This window comes from Anopheles coustani, chromosome 2 (assembly GCF_943734705.1).
Source record: "Anopheles coustani chromosome 2, idAnoCousDA_361_x.2, whole genome shotgun sequence".
In the NCBI taxonomy this organism is placed as follows: domain Eukaryota; kingdom Metazoa; phylum Arthropoda; class Insecta; order Diptera; family Culicidae; genus Anopheles; species Anopheles coustani.
The window spans coordinates 93,008,089-93,034,472 of NC_071289.1; the positions used below are offsets into that span (position 1 = coordinate 93,008,089).

The 26,384-nt window shown below is 46.7% G+C and overlaps 3 protein-coding genes across 3 annotated transcripts; 1 reads left to right on the forward strand and 2 right to left on the reverse strand.

Annotated features, from left to right (window-relative positions):
- Window positions 1-33: 33 nt before the first annotated feature.
- On the reverse strand, window positions 34-12,463 carry LOC131266377 (vinculin). Its single transcript, XM_058268872.1, has 4 exons — window positions 12,413-12,463; window positions 6,890-7,267; window positions 2,122-4,851; window positions 34-2,049 (listed from the first exon to the last, which is right to left on the reverse strand). The coding sequence occupies exons 2-4, from the start codon at window positions 6,944-6,946 to the stop codon at window positions 1,942-1,944; spliced, it is 2,895 nt and encodes a 964-aa protein (XP_058124855.1). The 5' UTR covers window positions 6,947-7,267; window positions 12,413-12,463; the 3' UTR covers window positions 34-1,941.
- A 712-nt stretch (window positions 12,464-13,175) lies between these two features.
- Window positions 13,176-20,765, forward strand: LOC131266639 (DNA polymerase theta). The gene is made up of 4 exons (XM_058269236.1): window positions 13,176-14,510; window positions 14,575-15,828; window positions 15,892-17,966; window positions 19,348-20,765. The coding sequence occupies exons 1-4, from the start codon at window positions 13,176-13,178 to the stop codon at window positions 20,693-20,695; spliced, it is 6,012 nt and encodes a 2,003-aa protein (XP_058125219.1). The 3' UTR covers window positions 20,696-20,765.
- A 769-nt stretch (window positions 20,766-21,534) lies between these two features.
- On the reverse strand, window positions 21,535-24,344 carry LOC131265357 (putative thiosulfate sulfurtransferase). Its single transcript, XM_058267615.1, has 8 exons — window positions 24,201-24,344; window positions 23,668-23,877; window positions 23,454-23,613; window positions 23,327-23,381; window positions 23,154-23,161; window positions 22,858-23,030; window positions 22,524-22,689; window positions 21,535-21,903 (listed from the first exon to the last, which is right to left on the reverse strand). The coding sequence occupies exons 1-8, from the start codon at window positions 24,295-24,297 to the stop codon at window positions 21,849-21,851; spliced, it is 924 nt and encodes a 307-aa protein (XP_058123598.1). The 5' UTR covers window positions 24,298-24,344; the 3' UTR covers window positions 21,535-21,848.
- Window positions 24,345-26,384: the final 2,040 nt, after the last annotated feature.

Genomic DNA, 26,384 nt, shown 5'->3' on the forward strand with positions numbered 1-26,384 from the left:
GTCCTTTTCTTTCACTTCAATTCACCAACAACGTACGCGTGGTAGTATTTTTTAATATATTTCTTCTCACTACACTTTTCAAGTAAAAAACAATATTCGAAAAAGAGAACGTATTATAGAATGAAAGTGTGTTTTGTCAGTAGTTATAACAATAAATAGGCACTTGTTAATATAGTTACAAATCTATCCATAGTTTCACGCTATTCGCTTCATGCGAGTAAGGCGATCATCCAAGTGTTCGTTCTCAATCCGGTTTTACTTTCCTCACCCATAATTCCGATGCCGTCTCAAAGATATCCGGCCAAGCAAGTCTGCTCTTCCTCTACGTTCCATTTTTCCTCCGCTTCATTCATTCGTCTGCATAAATAACACGCACTATTGGCATCGGTTGTATAGAAGTAGGGCTTAAATTCATCTACAAAAATGCGTTGATTGCAATTAGCGTTCTGCATCTATGATCTATCATATTGTTTTGTGGCTGGTAAGTCTGGTTGGTCGATTGTTCATTAGTGTTGTGGTTTCGGTTTGCCGCGACCACTATTGCTTGGAGTGGTAATACGATTAGTCTAGGGAAAACAAGCACAACCGGGAGGACGGGGACTACTTGGTACGTAAAAACTTAGTTGATTGCAATCAATCGGGGTAAGAGCACGAACAAACTCGTTGTAAGAATATGTCTAACATTTAACACTAGCAATGAGAACGCATACTCTGCCGATAATTGTTACCCGGTTTTCTTTTCTTGGTACATTTAACAGGATGTAGTACGTTTCTTCGTATTATTATTGCACTGCTCAAGGGAAAACGCAAATAGAAAGGCAACAGAAAAACACAGTAGGCACATTTGAAACACCTTATCGCGGTCACGTTTCTTGGATAATTAACTTACTTGGTTTTTTTTTTTTTTGACACACCTTGTCAACTGTTGTCCAATTTGTAGTGGTATAGCGAACATTTGCAAATCTTTGTTTTTAAATTAGTAATTTAGCACAACATTTCAATAACGGCTCACAGCCGGCCTTCGGATCGGGGTTTTGACTCTGTGAGTAAGCGATAATTTAGCTGCTTTTTCTTCGATTCTACATTATTAGCATTATCTACACGTAACATCAGTTAGACAACTTGTTTAAATCCATTTTAACGATTATATAATAGTTTAAGTTTGCCCCCCGTTAGTCAAACATTCCATTCCTTATAAATACCTCTTTTCTCTTTCATTTCTTCGTTGTTGCCTTTTTGCATATCATATCGAGAATGTGCAGTGCGTGTATTTTAATTTGTTTATGGTGTTAAAGCTAATTTCGGTATAAAGATCAAACTGTTCATCACACGTTCGGTTCTCTTTTTGTACGGAGTTTGTTTTTCGTTGACGCGCCAACAGAAACGTGTTAAAACCGTGTAGCAACCACACAACTGCGTCTATTAATTACACACGACCCGCGAGATAAGCAGAACAAGGAATTCCGGGATCCATTGTGATTTCACTTTGTAATATTTGGCAACAACTGTTTTCAACTTTCTTTTCTTATAATCTCTTCATACAGGAAATCTCTTCTCCTTTATGTAGTTTGAATTGTTCGACTCTTGTCGTTCTAGTTGATTTAAAAGATATCTCCAATTCCACATCGAACTGCTACAGTTTAAAATGATTGTGTTATTTAACTTGCACCAACTCTCTTACCTTCGATGGAGCTACTACATTGTAAGTAGCAGATTGGTACCTACATCCAAATAAACGCAACTAAGTAACGCAGAACTTACGCACACCGGTTGACCGTTGTTAGAAGACAAATTGGAAGAACACATGGGGCGAACATGGGTGATGTTCACCATAACGCGAGCAGTGGATTTGAATGGAAGGTGGTGGTGGTGGTGGTGGTGGAGGACAACAACACACAGACTAGAACTGGGAGGACAACTCCGACCTGGCCTGGTGGTAAATTAGTATTGATACCAGGGCTGTCGACGTACCCAGCGTAGTCGTTGGTTGGTTTGATCGGATCGGATCTTGATGCTGGCACCTTCCGCGGCGCGTACCGTTTCCTTGACCTACGAGAAAATGGGGACAAGTGTAAGTATGTGGGCGGATTCTGATTGTATCGTTCCGACGCGATAACTTACACTCTGCATAAGATTCTGCGCGTTGCCAACAAGCATCTCCGTTGCCTCGCGATCCTCCTCCGAGCCCTGGGCACCCAGCATGGTGGCCTTCACAGTGGAGAGAATCTTCAGCTGTGTGCCGATGGTCGGGATGCGCTCGCACACCTGCAGGAGGTTCGTGCGGATACGCTTGTCCGTACACTGGCGTGCCAGTTGCTTCGCCAACCGTGTCACGTCTTCCGACGCCTCGGCGATCTGTTTCGCAGTGGCGATCAGCTCCCGCTTGCTGCCCTTCGAGTCGGCCCGCACCAGCTCCGAGAGGCGTGCCATCAGGACGGCCATACGCTTAGCCGCGGCAATGATTTCGTTGTCCTTCGACGACCACTGGCGTACCTCCTGGTGCAGCCCGTGGGCAGCCATCAGGATTGGCTGGTTAGCGTGAGGCATGCTTCCCGCCTGGAATACATCATCCTCGTCGTCTGTCTCGGGCACGACCGGAGGCGGTGGACGCATCGGTGGAACGTTTTCTCTCGGCAGTGGTGGCCGCGGCGGTGGAACCGTCTCGTTCGAGTGCAGCTGCAGTTGGGTCAGGTCGGGCATTTCCGGAACGTCGGGCGCGTGGGTGATGGCACCACGTACGTTGCGGACGCTCTGCAGGAGCGCTTTGTTCGCTTCGCGCCAGTTTGAAGCGGCCACCGGGTCGGCGATGTTAGTGGATACATTTTTCGCTTCCTGTACCATCGGCGAAATCGAACCCTGTAGCTGATCGGAGGCGCCGTTCACGCGCGTAATGTACTCCGGGTCTTCTGAGTTGTCGGCCTCCTGTTTGGCCACGAGCAGCACACGGTTGGCCAGTCGTGCCTCGCTCGACGTGTTGTCCACCATCTTCTGCGGCTGGCGCGTGCGGATTGCGTCATCGCACAAGAACGAATGCTTCTGCATCTGCTTCTCGGATGCTTCAATAAAGTCGGCCGGATCGGTGGCCTGATCGCACAGTGTCCGCATGCGCAGGATCGTATCGGCGTACTGCTGCTTGAGGTTGTTCAAATGTTCCTCGGCCGCCTTGCTCGTCGGGTAGTTCATCCGAATGCGCCCGGCCGAGATGAGCTGAGGCGTCAGGCTGTCGACCTGGTTGGCCGATGCGAGCAGCACCTCGGCGAGCTTTTTATTGCCTCCCGAACCACCGGCGGCCACCATGCGGCTCGTTTTCGAAGCACGGTCGCTGAAGGCCTGCAGGCGGTTTGATTTCTGGTTGAAATTCTGCTCCCTCCCTGGCGTGCCTTCCGGCTGTGCGACCGCCTCCATGAACTGCTTCAACGGGGTGGAGATGTCAATGAAATCTTCCACCACCCGATTGACCACGGCGTCCTGAATCTGCTTCTTCAGGCCGTGCAGCTTCTCGTTCAGCCGACGCGCAATCTCCTGAGCCTGTGGCGTATGGCCCAAACCGTTGGCGCACATCTGCGAGAAATCGTGGGCCAGCTGTTCCACCTCGTCGCACAGCTGCATCATTTCGGCCTTCTGGTGTCCACCCAGCCCGTCTGCAACGCGCCTGCCTTCATCCACGATCAGCGCGATGGCACGCACGCCCAGTCCACGATCGTCTTGCGTGGGGTTCTGCAGCCAGCGGCATGCCTGCTCCAAACGGCCCTGCACGGTGTGCGCCGTCTGCTGAAGACCTGCCTTGTCCACTCCCATGATCGCGTTTAGCACCGACTGCTCCAGGTTGCCCAGTTTGTCACGGATGTCGCGCGCGATGTTGTCCGCGTGTGGTGTCGTTCCTTTGCCATCCTGGCGCAAATCGCACAGCGTGTTCGTCATTGCACTTATATCTCCCGCGAGTTTTCGCAGGATGTGCGAGTCCTGCGGCAGGCAACGGTCGGCCACCTTCAGCCCATTCTCGACGATCTGCCGGAGGGCTTTCTCACCGACACCGCCACGCAGTGCGTACGGATTGCGCAGCCAATCGTTGGCTGCCTCCATCTTGTTGTTGATCACGTTGTGGATCTTCTTCAGCACCGTCAGGTTGTCCAGCTCGCTCTGATCCTCGTCGTACGTCGTTAGCTGAAGCACGCGAATGATCTCCTGCAGCTCCTCGCTCATCCGCGACGCTAGGTAGTTCCGGTTCTCTGCCGCTTCCTCCGAACCCTTGCCGCTCTGCTCCGCAATCAGGATGTACACCTTCATGCTGCAGATCAGGATGGGAGCGAGAATCTTCAACTGCTCCAGACAGCGCACCAGTATCTCGCTGTGCACCTGATGCGTCAGTTCCTTCTCACGCGCGCTCACCTGGTGCGTCACCTTGCTGAGGCACGGGCTGAGATCCTTCAGGAACTGCACCAGATCTTCCATCGTGTCGATCACCTCCGACACGGCCAGATAGTCGAGCACGCGCTTGCACTCACGCACGATCTTGCGCACCTCGGACTCGTCGAAACACAGCAGCAACGAGGAGGTACCTTGCAGGATGCCACGCGAACCCTCGATCAGCTTCTTGCGCGCCGGGCCGGAGAAGGGATCCGAACGGAGCATCAGTGACGCCTCCTCCAGCAGCTGGGCGGCCGTTTCAACGCGCGTCAGCGACGATGGCATGTCCTGCTTGAGAATGTCGTCGTCCGAGTTTTGTATGGTTTCGCGCCCAACGCGGACCAGATTTGTCACTGCCAGCGACACGGCTTGTACTGGCCGGCCGAGATCCGGCATAGCATTTCCATCTTCCGCCTCTTCGTGCAGTATCACCAACCGGGAGACCTACGAGACAAACAAATAAACACGCTTTAGATAAAGATAACGCTTTACAAAAAATGTACCCAACATGCCTTTCATTTGTACACACGCATGTATTGACACATCTTTCCCACAGCTTTTTTATTTATTTTATTGTCATTCCCACGGCTTTTTGAATAATAATTTAAGCACGTTTCGTTGAACATCATGAGAAAGTTACGTTGCACTTCTACCAGAAAGAGACATAAGACCCGAGTGCTTGGTTTTTTATTTGAAAATGAATCTCTTTATAGCGCAAAATTATTGGAAGCTAACCAAAACCCGGATGCATCATAGTAGCCATAAATATAAAATGCAGAGAGAAAAAAATGCCCTATCAACCAAATCCTGTACAAAAAGTGTGCCAATGGAAGTTTTATCAAGAAACGATGCCAAAATTTGCGCAATTCATTTTTTCTACCACCAATCGACCGAATGCGCTCCGATTGCATTCGTTGCGACTTTTCCTGAAAAAAAAAGTGCAATCAATGTACAGCACACAAGTGAGACTCCGTGAGGTTTGCAGCAAATACTTATCGGCACTTGGGGCAAATAGATTGAGTTCAATTTAATTTCCATTAATCACTCACCAACCATTGCTAATGGCAGTCGTCAACGGCGTGCAATAGAAAAGTTAAGGAAAGTATTGCGTGTAGTAAAAATGCTCTGGTCATGTGATGGGCAGCATTCCAATGGTAACCAATGGTAACCGCTTCCAATGGTAACCATAAATAGTGCCGCACTGGTTGAGATATGTCTGTGGTGTCAGTAAATCACCCACAACCTGGGCCCAACCATTTCCGCTACCATTTACATTTCCGAACGTCGACCCTATTTGCCTGTGTAAAATATGCATCCTTTCGTTTTTCTTTTTTTAAATAAAATGCCACACAATACTGATGCAATAGAAATCATCTTTCGCCTCTCCGCTACACTCCCTGCCCGTCCCGTGTCGGGGAGTAGCCGTCGTCTTGTAGCCGTTAATAAAAATACATCGTAAAAACCGGAAACCCACATCGAATAAGCTGACAGACGGGCAATCAAAAAGTGCGAGCGGGTATGTTTTCTGCGGTAAGTTGTTGCATCGTCGGAACCTAAACCAGCAGGACAGAACAGAAGGAACAAAGTGCGGGTGTCTTCACCTTTCGGGCCATCAGTGACGTCTTCGTTCCCCCGCGTGTTCATGTGTCACGCTTATTTACGGATGATTCACAGTTTATTTTCGGCAAGCGAACACTATGCCCTCGCGTCCACCACCGGTTGGGTCGTTTGGATGGTGCGAGAAACAAACGCCAACGTTTGAGGGATAGGACTAACTCACCCTCCGACACCTTCTCCAATTTCACGATCCGTGTGTAGTAAGCGCGTTCCCTTTTCAAAAACTCGCACCATGGAACGCGAGAAAGGAATATTTATCCCGTTTTCCTGTGTTTGCACGTGCTCGATGGCAAACGTTTCCAATTAACATACTTATAAAGCAAAAATACACAGCTCACCATCTGCCATTTTAAGTTACATGTGTGTAGCGATTTTGGTATGCACTGATCTGATGATCGGTTGTTCACCGTGCCGTACTAGGAGGTTAGAAGGGCAGATTAGCTCCATCCACCCTTTCCATCATCGACGTCGAGTGTCGATATAGCACGCTTGTGCTAAAATTAACTTCTGCAGCATTGCCGACTGGCGCTCTGGCTTCCCCGGGAGTCAAGAAAGATCGCCTTCCAACTGGCGGCGAGAGCATCACTTGCATAACGAAACATAACGGAAAGGTGGTGGCTGGCTATGTTTAGGGAAAAACCCCAAAAACTTTCAAAAGTCAAACCCGGTGGTGAGTATCGGTTTTTGAGAAACATCCGTTCCGCCGGGTGCTCGACTTGTTGGTAAATAAAAATAACAGCCCATCTGTGCTTCAAGCAAGCGCACGTCGAAGAATATAAACCAGATCCCTCACGTCCAGACCTGAAGTCCCGGGTCAAGCCCTTCACCCCCGTCGTGCTGTGCGGGGGAGTCGGCCGATGCATACCTGCTGAGCCACTGGCTCCAAGATGCTCTCGATGGTTTTTGTGTGGAACACAGGCATTTTGATGCTGCTGGTGGTGGTGTTGATGAGATGGGTGATGCAATTGCAGGTTAGTTCAAGGGGTACGCTCCGTTTGGGGTGTGCGTCTAAAACCGTCGGGGATGACGGACGATCTTCTGCCTTTTTTCCCTGTGCTGCGATCGTGCGCGCTTCTTTCTGGCACGATCGCCGTGTGCTCCCTCTACTCGCCGGAGTCTGTAGAAGTAGTTCGCCTCAGCACGGATGCGGTTACGGCTGCGGCTCGAGCGAAATCATTCAACCGGAAGAGCTCACAGTTCGCGTTGGCTGCGATCGGGAATGGTGAACCCCGGGGACGTGTTCCTGCAACGAAGGGGAAATAAATTGGAGATCAAGCATTAGCGTTAATCGTATAGACACGTTTGCCACGGATTAGTCCGCGATGCACAGCTGGGCGGAGGCTAGGTTCCTTTAAAGTTCGTCTTTTTTTTTCAATTTACCAAACGCTCCCATCTCTGCCCCTCTTGCAGACCGGATGTATGGAGGAGTGAGAATGAGAGCGAGAGAGAGATAGAGATCGCGAACCGAGAACCCGAGGGCAGCATCTACATTTTTTCGAAGGCCATCATCTATAAACCATACTCCAGAACCAACTTCCCCTCTGCTCAAACCTACGCAACCGGTTCGATCGCGATCGTTACGCACTTTCTGCGACGTTATGATTCCCTCCAACCCACGCAAGCAGCCCCTCTTTTTCCGCCCTCCTCCTCTACCAACCGGGTTCTGCCCGCTTTGATTGATCTTCGATTCGCTCTATTTGCCGACTTGCCGCCGACTTTGCCTTGTGGGCCCCTCCGTCTTATTTATTACGTTTCATTGCGGCTTTCGAGCGTCGTCCATTCAAACAAGGCGGAACGGAAAAAGGAGCTTCCCCTGGGGAGGACCGAAAAAGGTCTGACACACGACATGCCAGTACCTCGGACACATAAGCGCGGGATGTGGCATATGGATGGAAATGCGTGACGATTCCAACACTTAAGAAGCACGTACCTGCGTGCTAAAATGGACCGCTTAAAACTATACCTTATTATAAATTGTGTTATTTACTAATCATTTATTTTTTACGTATAACATACAGCTTGGTGGTGTATAAACGATATTTTGTTGTGTTTGTAAATATTCATAATTCTTCGTAAAATGATCGGCGTTTGAAATTAAAGTTTAAAGAGACATAACAAAATGTCTTGCTGTGGAGACATATTTTTAACTAAAAGATCTATCTCAAATTTGAACCTTCATATTCCATTTTAACTGTTAGAACCATTGTACATAAATCAATCGTTTTACTTAACCTCAGCCTCAACTTTCTTCGAATTGAATGTGACAAAAAGATGGTTCGCTGGGGGCATTTTTCCACTGGATATTTAGACTGTCTACCGTGGGAGAACACCCCTAAGGAGCAGACAGAGGAGGGCACAAAAAAAAACCTTAAGTCAATTTTTCATTCGCTGCAAAGCAAACCCTAGATCGCACCTTATATCCGTCGTGGACCATCTTCTCAAGAGCGTTCGTGCTGCTCTTAATCACGCAAGGCGTAACCACTTGGCCAACTCAGGCCCGGCCGCCAGTCAACGTACGGCGCGTGGTGGCGTCACCCTCATTTGTTATTATCATCGACGGGACGGAGGGAGAAAGGCACGCGCCCCCGGGAGAAGGGAGGAAGGGGAATTCATAATAAAAACAAAAGTGATGGCCACCCTATGGCAAACGAGGCGAAGGACTGCAAACGGTCGTTGTCGCCCCCGGACGAAAAAAAAACCCGTGGCGTGCACTTGACATTGAAGGTCCGGAGGGGGAAACCAAGGCGTCGTTAGTGGGCCACAAGCCCACCCACGCGTCCCCCACTGCTCGGCTAACGTTCCTTCCTCGACCTTTGCCCAGCTGTGTGTGTTTGTATGTTGTTCCATGTGGATTTCCTTCGTTCCCGCGATAGTCGAGTTAAGCCAAGTCAGCGCCTTTTCCGAAGGCGAGCAATAACATACAACAACTGGCTGCCTAGGGCGGGAGGGGCGAACAACAAGTGGACTTGGACTTGCGGACTTGTTCCCCATACTGGCCATTTAAGTGCCTATTGTAGCTGTTTTTAATTCCTGCTTTATGCGTCACCTTCCGTGACGACATACAACCGATTCATCCGGTCTTTCCTTCCTCGCTGGTCCAACGATCGCGGGAACCTGCAATGTTAACTTCGCGTCACCAAAACGCAATGAAAATGAGCAACACACTCACAAGGATAAACGACGACGCGAATCTCGATAGACAGGCGTCTGTGCAACGACAAGATTCTGACGTAAGCACCACTAACCTGCTCAGTTCAAGTCGAGATCCGTTGGCTGATCGATGACCGGATCGAGTGGCCCCACTCCAACCGAAAGAGAACAAACGGAAGAACTTAGAATGGTCGATGATCATACGGACCAGAAGGAAAAGGTGTTTGGAAGGATGATGGCTGTCGATACAAACGGCGGTTCTTCCCCGATGACCAAATAAGTCCAAGAGTAAGTCAACACCTTCGCTAACGCTTTGCTTTTTTTTTCTTTTCTACAATCTTCATTCGGAGGCGATCTGTATATGCCCTCAAAAGGCAACCGTGTGATTATGATAAACCTATTCCGTGTGTCAAATATGCGCTATTTACATCGAAAAACCGTTGATCCGGCTTGTGTTGCCTTGCTTTAAAAGAGGACAAAAGTCTGGGCCCCGCGTGGGCAGGGCACACTTTGGAACGTTGGACCTCTTTGGAGTATGAAACCGACAATCGTCCATCGCCTCACCATGGCCAGCTGACCAGTGTCTAACTTCGTGTCTCTTCCGTTTTTTTTTTCTCCGCTGTGAACCGATTTAAAGTGGTTGGCCGCGTAGGAGGGTTATCCGCTTACAGGTGCCAGAGAGAATCGGTAGGTGATGTCGTTTTTTAAATTTTTATCTTATGTTTTGCTTTCGATGCTGGGCAGCTACCGCGAAGGAACAGCTCGGGCTCGTCCGCGTGTTTATTAATAGAAAAAGAAGAAGTAGAACCTACGCTCCCAGAGCCAACGCCACAAACGTTGCGTTGATGAATGCAACCTCTGAAACACACCGAATGGTTGTTGATAGAGAAAAAAATACCATAGCTCGCATCCTTAGCACGATCTGTCGCTGGCCCTCCCCCCATGATGGCCATTTCACCGCGAATGAAGTTTAGTCTGGTGACTGGCCGCCACACGGGTACGCATAAATAGTAACGCAAGGCGCGTTGTTTATGTTCGAGGGCACGGGCAATGGTTGGCCTCGGCAACTTTTACCCCGCCACTGCCGCCTGGCTGGCGTGCGGTTTTTCTTTATTGTCTCTATGTAAGATGGGTGTATTTTTAAAACTCTCCTTTGGATTTTGCTCACCTCGAATCTCCATTCATTCGGAACCGGCCGCCATGCCAAAGGAAGGTCGCGTGGGAGTGGGAAAACACATTCATAACATGATATTTGCACCCAGCATTTGACCATTCCGGGGGGGTGTGTGTGTGTGTCTATATGTTTTCTTATAAACATTATTGACGGTCTGTTTCTGTTTTTACGTCGCCTTTCTTTGGAGTAGAAACCTACGCGCTTTGTTTCCACCAGATCATATTTAAAACATAGCGCCAGAGCCAAACCATTTGCCTCATTTTCTTGTGTGTGAAGACCAAAAAAAAGCTCCAAATGAACGATTTAAATTTAGCAATTTTTACCCCAACCTCGATACACTTGAAACATAACGAGCATTTATCTGGAGCAACAGGGTCGACTTTATTTTCAATATTTACCCTTCAAAGTAAATTTGAAGGGTACGGGGTACGACGGTGTTACCCAATCGAAGTCGGATGCTCCATCGGCCAGTGAAGAAGAAGGAATTGAAGGCGTGAAAAATCAATACAACCATAACGGAGGATAAGTAAACTGGAACGGGGGAGGGTTTCCAAAAGTTGCCATTCGACTTTCTTCACCGCATAGGGAAACCCCGTTTTCATTGGATCCAGTGTCAAGAAATATCAAATGTGCGTGTTCTCGAGCCAGTTCAAGTTCTCCTCTCAGTTAGATGATTCATGAACCAACGATGCAACGCGTTATAGCAACGCGAATTACAATTATTTCTTCCCTTTAGCATCTTCTGGCTTTGGTTCGGAGAAGCTATCATTTCTACTGAATCATCCGCTGATAACGATGATTCAGGCTCAAATATTGCAACCATCAATGTACTTCACCTTTGAATTATGTTTTTATCTGAAAGAGAAGTATACAAATGTTAACAAAATTAAGGAGAGTTCTCACTAAACCGGTGGAATGTTTCGTAACCTTATCAGGTTTCGCTGGTGACAAAGAATTCCCTTATCAGTTTCTTCAACATATACACCCCATGGGAGCCAGCTAAAGGTGGGCTCTTATCTTTTTGCTAAGAACCAAAGACTAAACCTCTCCATGCACACGACGATGGTTGACGTTCTTCTTGTTCAGGTTGTTCAGATGGAAAAATGCCCGACGTGTTTCCTCTATGAGATCATTTCCTTGCCATTGGCGCACCAAAAACCTGTAAACATTTACGGTCGCATTACTGCCCACAGCTGGGTACCCGTTGGTCATCGATAATAATACACATTTGTTTGATCGTAACACGCCTTTGCACAGGGTTGTACGTGTGTGAATCGCTGCACAAAAAATCAATTGTGCCGCAAACTCGATCGGTAATCGCACGGAACATGATTCTGCTTTTAAACCTTATTCTAAAGATTTGTTTCTTAATCTGTTCACTTCAATTCACTCTTTTTACCACCTTCAATCTGTGTTTATTTTTTACTCAACTTATCTTGATGGTAAATGGCAAAACACGCACTGCCCTTACTCGCAAAGGAAAAGGTCAACAGAATTCAATAATAGTTCTTTCTTTTCCCATATCAACTTTAATAATCATATTGCCACACTTCCCACGATCACTTTCACAGTTTTCTTATCAAAATCCTTTGACCGGAGCTACTTATTTACACACCACCTTTCGCAAATCGCCGCGATCACGATCGATGTAACGGATCTACCGAAATGAGGCCTTCTCGCGAAAAACGGATGAGATCATTGTTCCCTGCCATTTGGAAGACGCACGGAAAACACCATGGTAACGAAGCCGCAAGAAGACGATACAGTGGTGTTGCATCTCTGAGATTATCTCGCGCCTTCTGGTCTCTTTTCTTGGAATGCGAGAAACCGCAAGCAAAGCGCCAAGAAGCCGAGAGTGAACCTGTGAGGCACACGACAAAGAACACCTTTTTCTGAGGACTTTTCTGGGAACACATCACCAAACAAGGGCAACAACTGATAGACCGTTTCCTTTTAGGACGAACTTTACAAGTATATTTTGTTCGTTGTGCGTTTAGGCACCACGGGGTGGTATTAATTTCTTAAATCTTTTTTAAACACAATACCTAGCGTATGAGGTTCTACCTTTCGACTGGAAACTTGAAATGCAGCAGTACGAGCTGCAACAAAACTGCGAACCGAACGCACCAACGTTTGACACTCGACTGACTAGGTGAGTAGTGTTGGCAGAATCAGCAGATTGCACTTTGCATATCAAAACCTTGGCCACAGCTTGAAATAATGACTGAAATAACTTATTTGTTAATAACTTTTTAATGACTTGACCAATTTTAGCACCAGACCCCTCAAATGAAAGGTCTTATGAAGGCAAACAATTTGATACAATAAAGATTCAACCACGAAACCAGGTTTACGAAATAAACAATTGAATGGGACAAATGTACAGATATCTTGGTTGGTATTTTCTGCTGAAATATTCTATTCTTGATATTCTTATGTAAATCATTCATTGCATTAAACACATCATATGAAAAATCGGCATTATGCCATATGATGAGCATATGACGGACTGGGATTCGGATTCGGAGATCCGGATCTCAAAATGGATTTGAATCGAAAGATTCGAATCCCTGTAGGCATTCAGTTTCCCCATCACTACTAGTGAGTAGTGTTGGCAAAATCGGGATTCGGAAGATTCGAAGATGTTATCCCTTCACGGATTCGGCAGGATTGAGTCCCATTTGATGTATCAATTATCGCTAGCAGATGGGATGTAGATCCGAATGACAACAAATGGCGGGTTGTCAACGATGTTTTGAATTTTTTAGGAGTTTATTTTGAATACGGTTAGCCGCTGGCACAAGTGCATCAGTTTTGGGTGGTAATAATGACCGAATTTTCACAGTCACTGCAGCTTGGCGAGAACACTTTGGAAACATTGGAACGACAGCTTGTGAAACCATTTACGCCTCCATCGGTTAACGCGGCGGATCGACGCACAACTCGATCATCACAGGGTCAGCGGACAAATTGGCAAAGTAGCACCGAAGAGGTGATCGAGGAATCACCAACAAATGTGAAAGGTTCGGCAGAACTCTCCCGGCAGCGCAGTGTTCGGGAACGATTGCAGATCATTTCCACTCAGAGCAGGACACGCAAAACTAGCAAACGAACAACCAAGCGTACAAACTCCACAGTCGCCGGAAGTCAGTGTAAAGACCAACAGGTTGTTGGTGCTACCAGTAAGGATGGACAATCTTCGTCCCATGTCGGAGAAAAGGAAAACATACCGGACGGTTTTGTACCCGGGCTGCCGTTGGGATGCCCAGAGGGTGGCATCAAGTCTCGTACAAACAAAGCCCTAGTTGATTCGTTTTCACGAGCAATAGAATTGAACTGCGTTTCTGGGGACGATGATCCGTCCCCAGAAAAGATGGCTCGCATAAGTAATAATGAGTACGATGATCTGTTCCAGAGCAGCATCTTTTCGGTGGATGCAGCACGCAGTCAAACACTTCAATTAAATCAGGAAAATCCCAAAGAAGCAAGCTATCACACTCTGTTTGATCAAAGCGACTTCACTCTCGATAAGTATGATCGAACAACGCCTGGTCAATTGCCTCCCGAGCCTACTGAGACTGAACATCCTTTGCGGTCATCACTTGCCATGATGAGCATGAGCGAAAGCGAACAGGAAATTTTCAGTGAAACAGTTTTCGATCGTGCTATCTCTAGTGATCTTATGATCGAGGAAGGAGAAGAGCATACGGGCCTGGAGGAATCCTTACGCGTAACAGACTCGGCAAACGATACGATCGAGGATGTATTGTTGAACATTGAGAATGTCACATTTTCCCAACCACTGGGTCCGATAGGATCAGGGATGTATCGTCAACATCCGAGCAGTGAACAGTCGAATGATGTCCTCGATTTAATCGAATCCGATAAGACCGGCAGCGGCCAAACGGTTCAAGCAATGTTGACGACAATCCGAAACACTAACGATAGTGTTATCTTGTCTGAAAATTGCAATCGAACGCAAAGTACCAGTTTGGTTAAGGAACCTCGAGAGCATCTCGACTGTAGTATGAGCTTCGATAATTCGAATGATTTGCGATCACTTGCAAGCTGGGGTCTTCCGACTACTGTTACGGATGAATACGCCAAGAAGGGGATTGTTGAATTGTTTCAATGGCAAGTGGATTGTTTGTCACAGAAAGAGGTAAGCAAATGAAATACAAGGCACGAGGACATTTTTTTTACGTTTATTTTTTTCATCATTACAGGTTCTTTTGGAAGGCAAAAACCTTGTTTATAGTGCGCCAACATCGGCCGGTAAGACGCTGGTGAGCGAATTCCTCATGGCTAAAACGATTGCCGAACGAAAGTTGAAAGTTTTGCTGATCTTACCATTTGTGGCTGTTGCGCGTGAAAAGATGCTCTACCTTAGGGACCTTCTAGCATCGAGTGGGATGCGTGTGGAAGGGTTCTACGGAGGTTATCATCCACCTGGGGGCTTCGAGTCGGTCGATCTTGCAGTCTGCACGATTGAGAAAGCCAATTCCATCGTAAATCGGCTGCTGGAGCAATCAAACCTTTCCTCGCTCGGGATGGTGGTAGTAGATGAAGCCCATCTCATTTCCGATCCATCGCGGGGTTACATACTGGAGCTGCTGCTAACAAAGATCCGTTTCGTGGCCAAACAGAACGAGCATCGAATACAAGTTGTCTGCATGTCGGCCACATTGCCCAACATCGATCTGCTCGCTCGATGGTTGGAGGCTGAACTCTTTCATACCGATTTTCGTCCCATCGAGTTGGTGGAAATGATAAAAATTGGAAATACCATCTTCGGAGCCGCACCGACTGAGGGAGCAGGGCAGGCTTTACGGGTGATCGATGGCACTTTGTTGGGTTGTCCGATACCCAACGATCCTGACCACGTGGCCCTCCTATGCCTGGAAACGATTCTCGAAGGATGCTCAGTAATAGTATTCTGTCCCTCGAAAGACTGGTGTGAACAGTTGGCTATTGCACTCGCCAGTACACTTCATGGCCTGCGAAAGGAATCGCATCCTCACCGAGAGCTGAGCGAAAGGATAAAGGGACAGTTTGATGGAGACCGACTGGAGGAAGTTTTGCTGCAACTTCGCAACTGTCCTGCGGCGTTAGATAGCGTTCTGGAGAAAACTGTAAGGTACGGTGTCGCATTCCATCACGCCGGGTTGACAACGGACGAGCGGGACATCATCGAGGCGTCCTTTCGGGACGGTGCGCTGAGGATTATCGTTGCCACCAGCACGTTAAGCAGTGGCGTGAATCTTCCTGCACGGCGTGTCATTGTACGAACACCCAAATTCGGTGGCCGCCAGATGAGTGCCCTCACCTACAAACAGATGATTGGGCGAGCGGGAAGAAAAGGGCGCGATACGTTAGGAGAATCTGTGCTGATCTGTTCCCCGACAGAGGAAAAGATTGGTCGCGAGCTCGTAGGGACCGTCCTGCCTCCGGTTCGATCGTGTTTGGATAGTGAGAATTATGTAAGGAAATACCACGCTCACTAGTCACTTTTATTAATCATAGCCTTTCGATATATTTTTTAGACTCACCTAAATAGAGCCGTGTTAGAAATAATTGCATCGGGTAGTGCGAGCACCACGAAGCAATTGGAATCATTCGTTAACACGACTCTGTACAGCTGCGAACGAGGGTATCAATTCGAAGTGGATGATCAACTAATACTTAGTGCAAAACGAGAGCAGAAACAACCGCCCCAACCTCCTTCTAACGATAAAGATGAAAAGAGCGAATCGGATCCGATCGCTTCATGTATAGAATTTTTACTAGAGTACGAATTTATTCGACTACTAAAGGACGATGCAGGAGCGACAGAAGAAAAAGAAGATGCCAAGATGGTTCACCTCTCTGCCACCCGCCTCGGCCATGCGTGTCTTGCTGCGTCCCTCCCTCCAAAGGATGGGTTCCTCCTGTTTAGCGAACTACAAAAAGCACGCCAGTGCTTTGTGTTGGAATCGGAATTGCACGCGGTCTACCTTGTCACGCCATACTCGGTGGCGTACCAATGGCAACAGATAGATTGGATGGATTTCCTCGACCTCTGGGAAAAGCTGCCGGTGGCTTCCAAGCGCGTCGGTGAGCTGGTCGGTGTGAAAGAATCGTTCATGGTACGGGCCATGCGTGGCACCGGGAATTTGGACTACCGTGCGCTACAAATACACAAACGGTTCTACACCGCGCTAGCGTTGCTCGAGCTGGTCAACGAGGTGCCTCTGTGTACGGTCGCAAGAAAGTTCAAGTGTTGTCGAGGATTGCTGCAAAGTCTGCAGCAAATATCAGCCACATTTGCCGGCATCGTGACGTCTTTTTGCCATGCGCTCCACTGGACGTTGGTGCAGCTGATCGTAAGCCAGTTCCGAGAGCGTCTGTTTTTCGGCGTCGCACATGAGCTGTTGGGTTTGATGAGAATACCTTCCCTGAACGGACAAAGGGCTCGGTTGTTGTACGATGGTGGCATTCCCGGACTGGCGGAGCTCGCTAACGCCGATCGGTTGACGGTCGAGAAGATCCTCTACAATCGTACCAGCTTCGAAGCGGAGCGATTGCGTGAAAATGAAAACGAGTACGATGCAGCCAGGCGCAAAAATCTACGTAATCTGTACCTCACCGGGCGAGCCGGTATGACGGTAGAGGAAGCGGCTCGGTTGCTTATACAGGAAGCGCGTACCTTTCTCCAGCTAGAGCATGGATTAGAAAATCCCAATTGGACAACCCAAGACGAGGCAGTCAAAACGTCTACTACACCGGCGGAAACTTCAACAGTGACGTCGACTAACTCTGTTGAACAGCAATCTAAAAGGCAAGACCAATCATCCAACAGTGTCCTCTCTCGGGTAGATTCTTCGGTGGGTTGCTCGGGGCAGTTCCACAACTCGCTTCTGATGACCGATCTTGTACGACCCGCAGACAATGACGATCGCTACCCGAAGTCTCTTCGAATCGTGGATGTTTGTGCTGATCGCCTCGATTTCGAACAATTTCTCAAGACCGTTAACGAGTACGATCGCATGTCGGTTGCTTGCGGTGTTGCACGGGACGAAAGTGTTCCACCTGATAGTGCAGGGGATGTTAAAATTGGGGGCCACCTTCTGAAGAAGGTTCCACACGCTGCGGTGGCGTTCTATGGAAGACACAGCAAGCGATCGTTTACTTTCGATTGTGATCTCTACCTGGCCGGTGTTGGCATCACGGGTTGTAAGGTTGGACAGCCGAAAGACGACACCGTGTACTACATGGATTTGCAAAACGGCACAGTGATCGGTGACGAGGAAAAACGGCAAACAATACGAACATTGCTCCAGAAGGAGGGGCTTTCCGTCACGCTGCTAGACGCCAAGGATCAAGTGAAGGTATTCTATAACGCTGGTTTGCTCCGAAGCGTTGGCGTTTTGGAGGAAGTTCTCGCCACAGTACAAGACCCGCGAGTAGCTTGCTGGTTGATGCAGACGGAGGAGAAAACGTTGACGGTGGAAGCCATGATTGCGCGACACTGTCCCGGGTTGCAACACGCAGAGCTCAGGTGGACCGGACAGCGCTGGATATCACCGAAATGGATCGGCTACGGGATGAATCATCACAGCCCCATCGATGCCAAACAACGGTGAGTTCTAACTGATCGATCTTATTCATTTCACTCGCATTTCGGATACACATTTTCGGATTTAGCAAACGAAGTTAACTGCACACACTGGCGACTTTCTAAGTATTAGCTCATGGTAGCGACATTTGAATGTCCTACAGCTTTATTTATTCCTTTTGGCTGCATCTGCTGCCGCGGTAGCTTGACGCACTGCCTGCGCTCGTTGCTCTCCTTGGGTACCAGCAGGAAGTTGGTTAATGTTGGCCTTGATTTGCTGACCCCTGGCTGCCTGTTTGTCCATTTTTGCTACTAGGACGCTTGGATTCCAGCTGGCTTGTAGTAAAGTAAGTAATGTTTGGCTTCAAACTGGCTTCTGATGTCGACACGTTCCTGATGCATCCGTTTTATATCAGCTCGACTCGCGAAGCGAAGAATGTATTTGTGGCTAGCTCACATCATCGCACATGCTGTTGGAACAAATGATTGTATTGCTTTTGCTTTGCTCAGAGAGGTTTATTATTTATCATTGTATGCTTCGTTAGTTTGTCCCGTCTCAAAGAATTGTTTGTTTTAAATAAGTGAATCATGTATTGAGGCAACATTATCAACACATTTTTAGCATTTCCTTGCATTCGTCTCACTTCGAGTGTTGAGGCGAGATTGTGGACAGCTTTCTAAAATAAAAAAATGTACGTATTTGATTGCATACGACAGTCAAGTGTTGCATCCGGGCACAATGATACTTTGGCATCATACTTTGTTTGATTATCCCTTGCAAATGATAACACAGCGGCCAACTTTCTTACCGTTTGTACTTATGACCTCTACCCTATAGCCATGGGGTTAAAACAACTCTCAATTTCAATTGGTTAACTTATCTGGTTTAAAAATCTGATGATTGCTGTTGGGATCACGTGGTCGAGTTGTGTGAAAGAAACAACGGGTAAACGGGATGAGTCATAATCTTCGGCAGATTTGCTACAATCGTGGGATGAAAGAATTGTCGATTGCTACATTTAATTTTGCTACAATGTAAAATCCGACATAGACCGTTTGTGGTAACGTAAACATAATAAAAGAAACGAAACACGAAGATGGATTTTTCGGAAACGAACAGAAATGGAACAATGATGCTGGAAACTAAAATCTAGGTTGATCATTTTTTGAACAACAATTTCTCAACAGAAATGTTTTCAAAATACATCATTTCGATTCATTCGATAATTTAACATCAAAGTCTGCTTTGATTTGAGTATTGCGCCCAAGACATTATAGTGTGTTAGCATTTCAATAATCCCTTTTAATCTTTGGCCTTTTTAATTTTTGATGAAGAAAAATATTATACATAAAACATTCTAGAAGAAAACCTGAATGTAATTTTTAACATTTCTTTCATTTGAAGGTGTGCAGTAGAATGTCTTCTTGTCGATCACCTGATGGAATCGGTACTCGATCGACTCGCAGCAGACGGTGGTGAAACGCTCCTGACGTGCTTTTCATCCAGAGAGATGCCCGTCCAGCTGGCCCTGGCCCGTTGTGAACTGGACGGATTTCCGGTCGATCGGCCGAAGCTCTGCGCGCTGATTGCACACCTTAAAGCGTCCCGCGAACGGATTGCAGAGGACGCACGCAAACTAAACGGCAACCGACGGCTCGATTTTGGATCATCACGTGCGGTGGCCATTGCCTTACGGCTAGCCGCAGCCGGCGAGAATAGTAAGCGGGTCCGCACGACACGGCAAACCCTCGAACGCCTTGATTCACCTTTGGCGGCGCTGGTGATTGCGTATCGCAAGATCGAGAGTAATCTGACGCGCACGATCGAGCCTCTCTACCGTACGATTTGCCCGCGAACGGGCCGCATTCATGGGCGCAGCTTCTGCTACACTTCGACCGGGCGAATCACGATGCACGAACCAAACCTGCAGACGGTGGTGAAAGACTTTGATGTGCCCTGTTCCCCGATTGCGGAGCGATTTAGCTGCCGAAGCACGTTCATCTGCAGCCATCCGGGCGTGGTGTTGCTGTCGGCCGACTTTTGCCAACTAGAGCTGTGCATCCTCACGCACCTTTCGCAGGATCGCCGTCTAATGGAAGCATTGAGCAATGATTCTAAGGGGAAAAGAGATGTCTTTCGATCGCTTGCCGCTCGGTGGAACCGACTAGACAAGGAAGCGGATGTATCCGAAGAGCTACGGAATCGCACCAAGGCGATTGTATACGGCGTTATCTACGGTATGGGCGTGCGGTCAATGGCAGCCGAGCTGCAGATCGATGAAGATGCTGCTCGAACGCTGATGGAGCAATTTCATGCGTCCTACCCGGACATCCGGCGCTACACGGAGCGGGTCGTGCAATTAACCCGACAGCTCGGCTACATTGAGACGCTAACCGGGCGCAGACGCTACCTGCCCGCCATCAACAGTCCTGACAGTAGCGAACGGGCCGAGGCGGAGCGGCAGGCCGTATGCACCACGATCCAGGGCTCTGCCGCCGACATCCTCAAGAACGCGATCGTGCGCATGGTACGCAATCTGCGCAAGTACCGTGACGTGCTTGATCTCAGTACGATCCGGCTAGTGTTGCATTTACACGACGAGCTCATCTACGAAGTACCGCGCGGTCAGCTTCCCAAGGTCGCCAAAATACTCCGTTCGAGCATGGAGAACTGCGCCAAGCTGAGCGTTCCGTTGCGGGTGAAACTGAAGGCTGGAAGCAGCTGGGGAAAACTAGAAGAATTGTCATTGTGAAAAAGCAGGACTGCGAGGAGGTGTGGACGTTACTTTGTTAACAGTGTGTATAGTTTTCGATTATTGAAATCTACATTTTATCCTAAAAAATCGCATTTTTAGAATTATGTTGCTCGGTATTAGCATCTTTTCGGATATCTGTGCGAGCTGGAAAGAAACTGCAAAATGTGTTGCAATACTATTTCTACCATTTTCCCTCTGATCATTATCGTTTCGGATATGTAAAATGTTTCATAATAATTTAACTAGACTTTGCTTCGTTATCTAAATAAGCAGCTCATTTTAAGGGTTCATAAGCTGCATGATTTTATTCAATAGTTGGCTTTAAATTTTGCTATGGCTCTATCCACTGCCGCTTTGCGATCAGCTTCGGAGGCTCCTGGGGGAAGTTTATGAATCTCTTCCTTGATAAGTTTGGCTTTTATGTCTTCCTTATTCATCTTGGGGCTCGCTCTTTGATTCCAGTTGGCTTGTAGGAAAGTAAGTAATGTTTTCCACACTGTTTGGCTTCAAACTGGCTTTTGATGGCGATACGTCCCAGATGCGTTCGTTTTTATACCAACATAAATCGAGCCGAATGATTGCGACGCTTTCGCAAAATGCAAATGCCAATGAGAACTTTGTTGTTTATCTTTATCTGCAGCTTATCTGCGCCTCAATGAATGTTTTCTTTAAAATACGTGAAGCATGGTTTGAGGCAACATAAAAGGCACAATTTGCTATTTTCTTGCATTCGATTCACTTTGACTTGTTGAAGCGAGATTGTGGACAGTTTTGTGAAGTTGACAAAAATGGTGTATCGACAATATTTAATCTGGGAAAGCAAACAAAAACCATTTCTAATAATCAGCATATTATTTTCTCTGCTACTGGTACGTAAGAATGTGCGCTTGTTTGAATCATGTATACACACATCTTACAAACAAAGTATAGCAGAATAAACAATCCCACGGTGACATAAATAAATAGCAGAATCGCAAAGAACGAATTTCCTTGGGGGGAATGGGAGTACAATGTATTTCAACTCAAATATGTTGCAACAAATAATCGTGCTATTTCTCCCTTTTCCATAAGCAATGAAGCACCGTTTTGTAGATTGAAGATTGATAGCAGATTCACTTTTTCAACATTCTAAGGTATCAAACCTGGGCTTTCATTTCCCCTGCTTTGCGGCCCATTCCGTCCAGGATCCCTTGTAGTTACGGGCGCTTAAAGAAAAGAAAAATAGATTAATCCACTGTTAAGTTAAACATCATTACAAGCACAATTCGTTGTCGGCACTAGAACATCAGTACAAGCATGAGTTAATGAAGCGAGAATGGTTTTTAAAAGCATACGCTGATCTACTGTACATCTCATTATAATGCGGCTTTTTGTCAACATTATAGTATATTACATACTTGGCAAATCCTAAGCTGGTCGCAAGATCAGCAGCTTTCTGCGCACGCCCTCCCATTTTGCAGTGGAAAATTATTTCCGTTTCTGGCTCAGGTTTTTCTCGGCCAAATTTGCCTTTGAATTCATCTGGCGACAGCTTCAGTCCCTGCTCCAGCACTGGCACTGCAAAGAAAAGTATCGGTAAACTCAGCCCATGCCCATGAGGTTCAAACTCAAACCATACAAAAACGCAACATTACAGAAAAACGACAAGCAATTTAACATAACAGTTCATCCACCAGACATACGGTTAGTAGGGCGACGATGTTTATTCCATTCTAATTGCGATGATGTTATCAGAAGCGATTGAACAGTTGAGCAACATTTGATGTTTTGCGCCGACCGATTCAAGAATGTTGGATGCAATTGAACGAAAAGGGGACCAGCTTACTTTCTGTAACCTAACTCTGTGATCGCTTCGAGTGCCATCTGACTACGACGTCCGGTGCGGCAAGACAGGATAAGATAGTGATCAGGTGCTGGTTTTGGAACTCCATAAAGCCTTGCAAACTCCTCATCCGACGTTTCCGGACCGAAAGCTTGTTTCACTTTATCGACTTCGCACAATAGGGATATGATACACAAAGCAAAGGACCAGCGATAGAAAGGAGAAAATAGCAGTAAAAATACAGGGAAACAGAAGTTGTGTTTCAGAGGTTTATGCAAACGTCAAAGAACAATGAAACCACACAGATCCTCAATTTCTTAATTTACAGACAACTTACGTGGAATGTTGATACTCGTTGGAATCTTTCCCGTTTCGGCAAGCTCCTCTGGGCCTCGTACATCGACCAGTAGCTTCTCGGGATGGTTGGGCAAATCCAACACCTCTTCATATGTTGCTATCGACATCTTACTTCCGAGACAGCAACTCCAAAAGAATCGAAACGACTGGTACCTAGAACGGCGTTGAAACTAATGTTGCTTTAAAGCTATCAGCCACGCGAACTGTATCAGTCTGTACAAGAAGATGGTAAGCCTTATCGGCTACCCCCAAAAGATAGCACGAATTTAATTTTACTTTCGGCGCTGATAAGAAATTGAAGTTGAAATGAATCGTCTTTATTTGTGTTTCGAGTTTATTAAACTCAAATCTTAAAAAAAAACTTCTTCAAAGGTTCATTGCAGTAGTTATTGATTTCAACAGCTCCAGATGTTTCTCATCTTTCGATGAACTTTCTTGTATCAATTAACGGGCAAGCCATGCCGCGGTCCCCACTCCTGCCATGAGCCAACATAGTTTTTCACACTAAAAATAAACGTGTAAATAGATTGTATAATGTGCTTGATAAACAAAGCTTATCGCTATCAGTTGATTTACTTGTGGAATCCAAGTTGTTCGGCCTCAAATGCTGCTTGCCCTGCTCGGACACCTGAACGGCAGCTAAATATGATAGGATCTTCAGCTGTAGGTTTTTGGCGCCCGTACTTAGCTTCAAATGTCTCCGGACTGAGAGTAAGCTCAGTTCGTACGGTTTTCACTGAAATGGGAAGATGCATGATATGCGGGAATGCTCTTGTCCGTGAAAACTTACATGGGATGTTGATGCTCGTCGGAATGCGACCCGTGGCGGCCAACTCAGTAGGCTCGCGAACGTCGATCAGAAGCTTCTCGGGATGATTCGGTAGATCAACTATTTCATCATAGTAGGCCACCAGTTGCGGATCAATGCACGCCGGGGCGAATTTGTTTCCTCCACAGTTGTCCGTCTTTTTAGCCACTCCATCATTACCTTGCGACCCACCTGCGAGGAACACCACAACGCAAGTGTTCAGTAACAAAAGCACAGATTTAGACATCTGTTTCCGATCAGTTCTTTACGAAAATCAAATCGATAGTACGGAAAGGAAGCCACCAATTGCGTGTTGGTTCAACAAAATGGCGTTCAACAAAACCTGTTCTGTGTTCTACACTTGATGAGCTATTTCTGACAAATCAAATCGAACAGCCGCACAATGTTACTTCTAGTAGAAGCCTTTCAACAAAAAAACACGATTGGCACGTAATGGACATGATCAAACATGCAGCGTCATTTTGGACATTTTTCGCGAGGAACAAATACAATACCAGCAGGCGCTAGTACGTTGGCGGTAGTTGTTAGAGAACTGATGGAGGCTCTGTAAATTTGATGATCATTTCTAGCTGATTCCAGATGTATCCCCATAAAGTTTCCGCATGGAACTACATTGTTACGGCGCGGAATTGTTTGGTAAAGACTGTTGGAGAAACAAACTTTGTGTATAAACCCTATGTGTCAGTTTGACACATTTGTCAATACTGAAATACATTATGAATTCATTCTGTGTTCTACCGCCAACGAAACCACACGTGTTTTTCATTACGATATCACTTTAGGTTATGGTCCCAGTGTAACAAAATGGAGGATGAGAAAAATGATCGTTTTCTGCTCCCATTGTTTAATGGCTCTAATTACAATGCCTGGAAATTCCGTATGCGTGTGTTATTGGAAGAGCGTGATCTTTTAACGTGTGTAGAAACAGAATCGGCGGATATCGAGGAGCTGCGTGATGCTCCTGGTGATACAGCAGAGAAAAGTAGAGAAAAGGCTATGGCGCGCGAGAAAAGGATTAAAATGGACAAAAAGTGCAAAAGCTTGTTGGTGTCAAGGATACACGATTCCCAGCTGGAATATGTACAGGATAAACCTACACCAAAAGCTATTTGGGACGCTTTGTCTCGCATTTTCGAGCGGAAAAGTATCGCCAGCCGAATGCACCTCAAGCGACGAATGCTCTCATTGCGTTTTGAGAGCGGAACACTGCAGGATCATTTCCTAGTATTTGATCGCTTAGTGCGGGAATACCGTGCAACAGGGGCAGTGATCGAGGACTTGGATGTAGTTTGCCACTTACTTTTGACTCTTGGATCCGCGTACTCAACGGTAGTGACCGCGTTGGAAACCATGCCCGAAGAGAACCTGAATCTAGAATTCGTAAAATGTCGTCTGTTGGACGAAGAGATTAAACAACGAGGCTCAGGTATGGAACCGGCTTTAGTTGAAAGCGGATCACCGGCTTTTGTGAGTACGAAGAAAGTGTTTAAGACGAAGAAAATGTTCAAGTGCTACGGGTGCCAACAAGAAGGCCACAAACTTTCAAAATGTCCCAATAGAAAGCCAAAGGCGAATTTGGCAAGCAACGGCAGTGTTTCGTTCGTCAGTTTGGTCAGTAGCAATGAGTTATTGGAAAAACAGGAGAAGGTGCAATGGGTTATTGATTCGGGGTGTTCAGACCACCTAGTGAAAGACAAAGGTCTTTTTGAATCATTGTCTCCGTTACCAGTTCCTATAAGAATAGCAGTTGCAAAAGATGGCGCGTCGATCGAAGCTCGGCACATTGGAACAATACGGCTCGTTTCAATAGTAAATGGTGTGTGTATTCCGTGTACGGTAAACGACGTTCTTTTTGTTCCCGCACTACGCTTCAATCTGTTCTCGGTATTGAAAGTTGAACAGAAAGGTATGAAAGTAGTGTTCGAGGATGGAAAAGTGTGCATATGGAAAGACACAAGGCTTGTTGCCACAGGTTCGCGTCGGGGACAGCTGTATGAACTGGATGCAGTCAGTGAAAAATGCAATGAAAAGAAATCTTTGGTGGCATGCGGACGAATCACGAAAAACCTTGATTTGTGGCATCGTAGGTTTGGTCATGTGAATAATCGAACACTAGAAAAGTTGATTAGACATAATTTTGTGAAAGGCCTAGATTCTGTGAAGTGTGACGATTCGGATAAAATTACTACCGTGTGTGAAACGTGCGTAATGAGTAAACAGACTCGTCAACCTTTTACAACATACGAAGGAAAACGCTCAACACGTATACTGGAAATGATCCACTCGGATGTATGCGGACCAATTACACCAGTGGGTCCAAATGGTGAACGTTATTTCGTGACGTTTATTGACGACTGGAGTCATTTTGTCATGGTTTACCCCATGAAACGTAAGGATGAGGTGTTTGAACTTTTTGTAAAATATGAGGCGTTAGTGACAGCAAAATTCTCTACAAGAATATCGCGTTTAAGGTGTGATAATGGAGGAGAATTTAAAAACCGCCATTTTGAAGCCTTTTGTCGTCGGCAAGGAATTCAAATAGAGTACACAATACCATACACCCCACAACAAAATGGCACTAGTGAAAGAATGAATCGCACACTTGTAGAGCGAGCTAGGGCAATGTTGGAAGGTGCAAAGATCGACAAATGTTTTTGGGTACAAGCGGTCGAAACAGC

Bases quoted from the DNA above. Each gene is read 5' to 3' on its own strand.
- LOC131266377 (XM_058268872.1), bottom strand. From the start codon at position 6,946: ATGCCTGTGTTCCACACAAAAACCATCGAGAGCATCTTGGAGCCAGTG. The intron at 4,852-6,889 runs GTATGCATCGGC...TTTGTCTCGTAG, and splicing joins TGGAGCCAGTGGCTCAGCAG to GTCTCCCGGTTGGTGATACT. The intron at 2,050-2,121 runs GTAAGTTATCGC...ATTTTCTCGTAG, and splicing joins CGCAGAATCTTATGCAGAGT to GTCAAGGAAACGGTACGCGC.
- LOC131266639 (XM_058269236.1), top strand. From the start codon at position 13,176: ATGACCGAATTTTCACAGTCACTGCAGCTTGGCGAGAACACTTTGGAA. The intron at 14,511-14,574 runs GTAAGCAAATGA...TCATCATTACAG, and splicing joins ATTGTTTGTCACAGAAAGAG to GTTCTTTTGGAAGGCAAAAA. The intron at 17,967-19,347 runs GTGAGTTCTAAC...TTTCATTTGAAG, and splicing joins CCCATCGATGCCAAACAACG to GTGTGCAGTAGAATGTCTTC.
- LOC131265357 (XM_058267615.1), bottom strand. From the start codon at position 24,297: ATGGGGATACATCTGGAATCAGCTAGAAATGATCATCAAATTTACAGA. The intron at 23,614-23,667 runs GTAAGTTTTCAC...TTCCCATTTCAG, and splicing joins GACGAGCATCAACATCCCAT to TGAAAACCGTACGAACTGAG. The intron at 23,382-23,453 runs GTAAATCAACTG...GTTTATTTTTAG, and splicing joins GAACAACTTGGATTCCACAA to TGTGAAAAACTATGTTGGCT.